The sequence below is a fragment of the Andrographis paniculata genome, unplaced genomic scaffold (assembly GCF_009805555.1).
Source record: "Andrographis paniculata isolate CXL003 unplaced genomic scaffold, ASM980555v1 Contig9END, whole genome shotgun sequence".
In the NCBI taxonomy this organism is placed as follows: Eukaryota; Viridiplantae; Streptophyta; class Magnoliopsida; order Lamiales; family Acanthaceae; genus Andrographis; species Andrographis paniculata.
In genome coordinates this window covers 5321480-5329476 of record NW_026137639.1, presented here as the reverse complement: position 1 = coordinate 5329476, position 7997 = coordinate 5321480, and the positions used below count along the sequence as shown (strand labels likewise).

The following is a 7997-nucleotide window of genomic DNA, read 5'->3' as shown; positions in this document are numbered from 1 at the left end:
GTTTTTAATAAGTTAGTTGTTAAGTGATTTTGTAATTGTTTGTCAATTTATAAAAATCTATAACAAACGCTTCCTTAGCTACACTTTTTAGAAATGTAAGTTTTTGCAGGTACGAAAAGTAAATCAATTTGACCGTACTATCATCTGAATTTGGAAATATGCTACCCATAATCATCATCAGTATAGATCCACGTGTTCAACACTCTACTTTTTCTTCAAGACTATCGTTATTAATTTGAAATTCATCACTCTTGAAATGATCTTCTAAAATAGAGTGCAAAATCCACTGTTCATGGTTGAAATATTATGGGCTAAGAGTAACAAATCCATACAAATCTTTGAAGAGTGTTTTATGGTTTGTCGAGATGTGGCATTACTAACAATAGGTTTACCATCAATAGGTAACTGATATATCATATCTAACATCTTCTAATGTAACTGTTGTCTCACCGAATGTGAAATTGAATATATGTGTTTCAGGACGCCATCGCGCAACTAATGTTGTCAAAAGACCAGGAACATGTCTGACATGTCCAACCTTACATACTTCATAAAATTCAATACGATTTAATATCTCAAGGACCCTAGGATTGCATAATTTAGATATACTAGTCTAATATCTTTCCGGACAAACAAGACTAGATTTATGATCAGCTAATTCACCATTCCAAATATATTCCAAACGGTGTGTAGATTAAAGATGAAGTAGACGATCGTTACTGGGGCCAAGTAATCCCTCCCAATATGAAAACATCACAAAACATTGTTCACATTCCAAATTAAAAATATCTACATTAAAACTATGTGGTTTAACTTAGTATATATATATATAAATGTAACTGATGCTTATATTTAAATCCATATCTTATTATATTAACTCAAATATAAGCTCTTGAACACAAATATAAACTCCTAAAAATTTTTAAAATAATAAAAATTATATTAACTCAAAGTACTACTATTAGAAAAATGGTATAAACATAAATATAGCAATAAGAATATGCAATATCACAAAAATTAGAAATAATATATACAAAAAAAAAACAAATATGACAAATTCTGAAAAATGCATTACTATACAATAAGAAATAGTAGAAAATAAATAAATAAATTATATGATACCTTGTGAAGAAGATGCCAGCAACACAACGCAAGCAATGAACACAACTTTCAAAATTGTCTAACAATCAGATCGAAAATTGAGGATATAGAGATAGGTGCTGACTTTAGAGAAAAAAAAAAAGAGATTCGGGTTGATTCATGAGGACGAATTTATATGAAACTGATCAAACCAAAACACATATATTAGAACAATAATTCTATCAATTTCTAGATTAATCTTTCCACCCACAAAATGTATCTTCCAAACCAACAAACAAACAAAACAGAATGAATTGACAAAAAAAATTGAAAAATAAATTACCAATATCGTCCGAAGAAGAGTGGCACCAGCGGCACTTGAGAATCACTGGAAAGAAACGCGATGGACGAGAGGAAAGTTGAGAGATTTAGGGTTTATTGATTAGAATGATATTTATTTTTATTTCTAATAAAAATATTTATAATAGTTTTTAAAACTAATATATTTAATACTTTAAGATTTTAAAATATCCTAAATTTAAAATATTAGGAGTTCTAACAACTACTACATTTATAAATAGGTAATATAGCATAAAACCCTCATGTGGTTTCACGAATTAGTTGAAAACCTCCATGCTTTTAAAATTCCAAAAAATTTACTTGTGGTTTCAAATTTGTTGCAGAAAAACTCCTCCGTGAGGACTTAATGGAGGGTGTATCTCACGCACTTCAGATGCGTGTTTTGGTTTAGAAACGGATATATTCCACCGCAAAATTACTAAAATACCCTCAGAATCTAAGATATGTATCATTCTCTCCTTCACCCTGTCTTAATTCACCCCGTCTTCTTCTCACCCAAAATCTAACTCTCGCAGTCACCGATTGAAGTCCCACCGTCACCTCTACCCTGTTGGGGCCGGAGCTAGGATTCCACAAACTTTGGTATCTCTAATTTTAACAGTACTTGATTCTATTTTGTTGAGGTTTCGTAAATTGGTATTTATTTTTTCCGAGATTTCTTTCTGAAATCGTGTTTGATTTTCCCCAATCGGGTTTGAGTTTTCTTCAGTGAGATTGCAACATTGTTTAGGATCTAGTATGAATCTTGAAATACTTTTGTGAATCGGATTCGCGTATAGGGGTGTTTCAGTAGCGAGGTTGCAATTTTCTCAAATCGGTAGGGTTTGTGTGCACCGATTCGATGTGCGAATCGGATTTTTTTGGGTGGGTAATTGATTTCGGTAATCATTTGGAAATCGAAATTCCCTTTGTGGATAATTGGTTTGGCAATGCTGATTTTTTTTTTAGAATCAATTTTGTGGGAAATTGGTTTTGTTAATCCAGTTTGAAAAAAAAAAAAAACTGTAACTTTTTGCACTGGACTTTTTCAATCGAATTGGATCTTGTTTCCAATCATAAATTTGTAATTCTTACGCTACTTTGCAACGAAAATGGGTGAAGTCTACGCGGCTATTAAATGGTTTATTTGGAAGCAAATAATCATATATGTTTGTGTCTTTATACAATCATTGTAATATCTACTATTGAATTTGATAAGAGATGTCATTTAGCGGCCCAAAATCGAAGTCCAAGGGGCGGGGAGATGTTGATCTAAGGTATTGATTTCCATGATGCAAGTGTGGAGCTGCTGTGGCAATCTGTATTATCAGTCCAACGAAGGAAACACAAGGAAAATTATTCTGCAATTGCCGCCTTGGAGCCTGTGATTTTTTCTGTTGGCTTGATCCAGTGAGCATCTATATTGGGGAGTGGAGCAACAATGAGGATGAAGTGGGCGAGTTAGAGGTTCAATCCGCTGCACTTGATAGGGAGCAACTCAAACAAATGAAGGTGGTCATGGATGAAACGTCTCAATTGAAAGTGGTTGTGGAAGAACTACGCCGTGAAATAAAAGTCTTGCGAGCTACGTTGAGTTAGATCAAGGTTGTTATGATTGGTGTCATGCTACTTAGCATACCGAAGGTTTTGTTTTAAATAGTTGGTATGTGTTCTATGGTTCATCTCCTTTCGTCTCGTGTTGTTTTAAATTGCCTTGTTTGTTTAGTAGTAGCAGATGATTAGTAGCAATGGTGCAGACTGATTAGTATTAGCAAGAGTGGTGTCGTAGTAGCAGCACTGTTGTACTAGTAGTAATGCAGAAACTAGAATGCAGTTTTCAGATTTGTAATCCAATTATTCGTAATGTTCTTTCTGTGTAGACTGCCCATTTGTGTAAACTAGAATGTTTGTTTGTGAATTTGGTTTAGTTACATGGATGTTTGTTACTTTAGTTTAGGTATGAGTACTTTATGGTTCATTTCACGTAATTGATCATCCAGAATAGATGCAACAACTGGATATGATGGTGTTTCATGTTATTTCAGAGAGCAATGAGACAAAATTCATTGAGTATGAAATTTGTGGCTTGTTGTCTTGTGCAACAAACAACATAACCACAAAGGCAAAAATGCATTAGCCGGAATTGAACGTAGCATTTACATGATAGTTCAATCATCCTGTGCAAAAAACAACATAACCACACAATATCCTGCTGACCCTAAACACAAAACGATCGTAAGGATAATAGCATTTGACATGTCTACATAATCCGGCATCATACCACCAAAGTACATAATATGAAAATAGCTAATACCAAATACCAATATAATATATGAAAATAGTCCAGAACTCGTAAGCATCTATCGCAAACGGCATAGTAAAAAAACATCTCGCCCTTATGAACGACCACTTGAAGATCCACCCGTCGAGGGCGGTCTACACCCTCCCAGGCTAAGTGGGAACCTAACGCTTCGGAGCAACAAGGATAATGTTGGACGTTAAGCCCCTTCACTTCTTTCCGTTGTCCCCGATGGACCCTACGAATGATTGTACATAAAAATGGAATTTTGGAACATAAATTCAAATACGTATTTCTATTTACCACAAATTAATAAAAGATGGTGCTGCTCGCGTACTGACTAAACCTGAGAGAACTGTGTCGCTGGTGTCGATTCCGGAGCGGGATGAGCATTGGAAGCCACCTAACAAATTGGTCGCAATGGTAAAAAAGGTCATCACACTTATGTCATCCAAAAAAAAAGATCCAAAACAATTGTAGAACATTCCCAGTGCGTATCTGTTCTAGCTGCAGGCAGTTATTCGACATCGGCCCGGATGGGTCCTCATTCGCACATATTTTCCTTAATTTAATGTACATTGCAATGGCATAGTAAACAACACATTTATGGTGCACCAAAAATAGAGATTCAACAGAGTTCTATCTTGTACCTGTTCTGTCTGGTTGCGGCCGCCATACATCTCTCTGGATGGGCCCTCATTGCATCGATTTCCCTAATTTGATGGCCAAAAATGTCAACGATTCATATGCCAATGCAACCGACGTTACAAAAAAAATGAATCAAGTACGTCAGATGTCAACAGTTCTAGCTTGTACGTGTTGATGAGCGCTTTTACAGCTTCATCTATTGTGTATTTGATGACGACACTTCGAACAAGTAGTCATCAATCCCTTTCGAGAAGTTTTACCGTCAACAAACTCATTATTCCCGTCATGACGGGTGACTTTCTTTAGACAACCAGTTCTAACTTTCACGACCCATGGGGCAACCTCTCCCAGTGTGGATTCCTCGAATTCATGCATGCCAGGGACATAGTGAATTGCATGGCTTTAAATAGCTCTGTAGGTCTCCTTTTTGAAGTAGTCGTCAACAAATTGTTTGACGGGCAGTCGCTGATACTCGATAGCAGCAACATCGTGGCAGCATGGATAGCTGCTGATCTGGAACATACCACATTGGCATACACGCCGATTTAGCTCGACGACATGGTTCTTGTTGAAATGCAGCAGCTCGTACATGTCATCCCCTCCCCAAGAAGAAAAACAATTACGACTCACCTTCCATTAGTTCTCCACTTTCTTCTTAATACTTGGACATACAATCCCCTCAAACTTCTCAATATCGGTCTTCTTCTTTTGAATACGAACCATCAATTTTTGATAAATCCACTCAAACATGTCTACGATCGGTAGGTCCCATGTCTCAAAGATGTAACAATTGAAAGAATCACAAATGTTATTCACGACCACGTCGCTCTTCATTCACGTTGGAAAAAAAGCCCTCACCCAATGATGCTGCAGGATCTCGCGCAACCAAGTATATGTCACTTCTTCCGTACTTGTAACCGCATCATGCTTGTGAATCTCTCTTAGGAATTTTTTGTGTTCTTTTAAATTATATGTTGATGCTGCCCTCCAGAAGAGACACTTTAATTCCAGTCCGTTAAATCGTGTCTTGAAGTTGTTGTACATGTGCCAGAGATAGAAGCGATGCTCGGCCCTTGGTGCTCAATCGGCAATCACCTCCACCAAAATTTTTTGTCGGTTGGAGATGAACGCCCACTTCTCTGTCTCGAATCCCCAAGGTCTCGCAACAAACGCTCCAAGCACCAATCCCACATTTCGTACCTCTCAATCTCTACAAAGGCAAAGACAATAGGGTAGATATTCTTATTCGGATCTTGTCCGATGGCTGTGAGAAGCTGCCCCTTGTAGAACCCCTTAAGAAAACAACCGTCCAACCCAATGATCGTCCGACAGCCCACCTTGAAGCTGTCTTTCATATCTGCTAGATAATAGTACATCCGCTTAGTACCAGAGGGTTAAGTCCACGATCAACATGCAAAATACAATTGTTTCCCGGGTTGTACTTGCATACGGTAGCACAGTAATCATAAAGTCTTCTGTACTGCTCAGCCTTACTACCCTTTATCAACTCCAATGCGTACCGCTTGGCTCGGTAAACTTTGTACAAAGTCACCTCAACACGTACATTCCGATGTATTTTCTTCTTCAAAGCGGGTATAGATATATTTGGATTATCAGCTACAATGTCCTTAATTCTTTTTCCGAAGTACTTGTAGTTCTTTTGTGCATTAGACGACTGGTGTGCGCAAGTATGGACTCCCTTTAATGTTTTAATTTAGAAAGTGCCCCCCCCCATGACGCAAGAAGCGTGAATTCTCCACCCGCGCTCCTTTCTGCACACGACTGTCACCTTCTTTTTTCATTCTTTATCTGATTCAAATCCCAACCATGACGCACAGACCAATCCCGAAAAGCCTGTCTGTATTTATCTCGGATGAAAAATTTCATCCCGACCTTCAGATCACGTGTAGCTAAGTCCATGTCATCATCCTATTCCTCAAACGCCGGACCTAATCCCTCAGCCGATCCTGCTGGGCTGCGAAGAAGCCCGTCCTCATCACTCGGGCCATCAGAACACCAACCCTTGGCCTCCGCATTTCCCCCTTCCTACTCGCACTCCCCAACCTGCTCATTTTCACTCGCTTGCGGGAGTTCATCTATCAGATTCGTCTCATCCTCATCCATAGGTGAAGCATTTGAGCTAACTTCCCCTCCACATCCTCGCTCCCTCAGTCTCCGCTGTCGGAGCTTATCTCCAAATTGTCACTTTCCATTTCACGTGCGGCCTCCTTCTGCCACTCTTGAAAAATCTGTACATCCTCTCAATATTCGTCAGTATCGGTGTTGTTACTATCATCCTCGTCACCCTCATCTACATGATTTATGAAATTTTTAGTCACATGTCAGTAAAAATAATTAAGAAAGCAAGATAAGAAGTCATGTAAACCCCCAGCTGATCTTACCGATAGGGCTTGCAGGCTCCACACCCATGCCTTCGTTGTAATCTGACCATAGCCCTCCCTCGTCACCCTCATCTACTTGGTTTATGAAATTTTTAGTCGCATGTCAGTAAAAATAATTAAGAAAAAAGATAAGAAGTCATGTGAAACCTCACCTGATCTTACCAACAAGGCTTGCAGGCTCCATCTTGCGCCAAGCTTGAGCTCCTATGCCCTCATTGTAATATGTCCATGGCCCTCCCTCGCACCCTCATCATCTACATGGTGTATGAAATTTTCAGTCACATGTCAGTGAAAATAATTAAGAAAGCAAGATAAGAATTCATGTGAAGCCCTAAATGATCTTACTGATAGGGCTTGCAGGCTCCACCTCGTGGCAAACATAAGCTCCCATTCCCTCGTTGTAATCTGTCCACATTAATTCCTCGACACACATGCACTCGAATTCCCCTTGGCTTTCCTCGTCATCATCCTCAACATTGTTGTCATCGTAATCATCGTTGTCCTCGTCACCATCACTGTCCTCATCATCGTTGCTCTCATCGTCATCGTCGCTCTCCTTTTTCGTTTATGATCGTGCAATATGTTTCCCTTTTCTATGATTTGTTCGTAACGCGGATCAAATTCACCTGTTACGTCCTCAACTCCATGGATTTGAAATTTATCATTCCTAATCCCGCACATGTCATCCATGACCACTGCATCATCATCATCTTTATCCTTATTGTCCTCACCGTCTTCATCCTGCTCAACCGGCACGGAAGCCGGATCGCTACTTTCCCCTACTTCCCTATGCCATTCCAAATAATGTACATCTTTCTCTGAGGTCCTTGTGGGACGCCCCTACTGATTGCATACCATCATTGGCAAGTCCTTGTCATCAGCATATATAGAATTTACATTTTTTCCTTAATGGATCTTGAACATTTCTAGAACATTTTCGTCGCATCTAATCGTATAAATCGGATCCCGGAGATTAGCACCATGGCCGCTGATAGGATTCTAGTGTGTGAATTCTACAACTCCTGCTCTTCCGCCTGCGTGGGCATACATATCTAAGAGAGCACCATGACAAATCCGGTCCTTGTCAATACCCGGAAACAGAATTGTCCTACCACTCCTGTAACAATGACATGGGCCCTCCCAATCGGTATACCCACCAATCCACATATATTTAGTGTATAAATTTTCCATAAAGATGTGGGGGACCACAACCAGTCACAACAGGTAGC

The 7997-nt window shown here is 39.0% G+C and overlaps 1 protein-coding gene across 1 annotated transcript; it reads right to left on the bottom strand.

The window, feature by feature from the left end:
* Positions 1-6627: 6627 nt before the first annotated feature.
* LOC127244124 (acidic leucine-rich nuclear phosphoprotein 32-related protein 1-like) lies at positions 6628-7751 on the bottom strand. Its single transcript, XM_051264460.1, has 6 exons — positions 7702-7751; positions 7402-7555; positions 7114-7324; positions 6931-7014; positions 6769-6840; positions 6628-6677 (listed from the first exon to the last, which is right to left on the bottom strand). The coding sequence occupies exons 1-6, from the start codon at positions 7749-7751 to the stop codon at positions 6628-6630; spliced, it is 621 nt and encodes a 206-aa protein (XP_051120417.1).
* Positions 7752-7997: the final 246 nt, after the last annotated feature.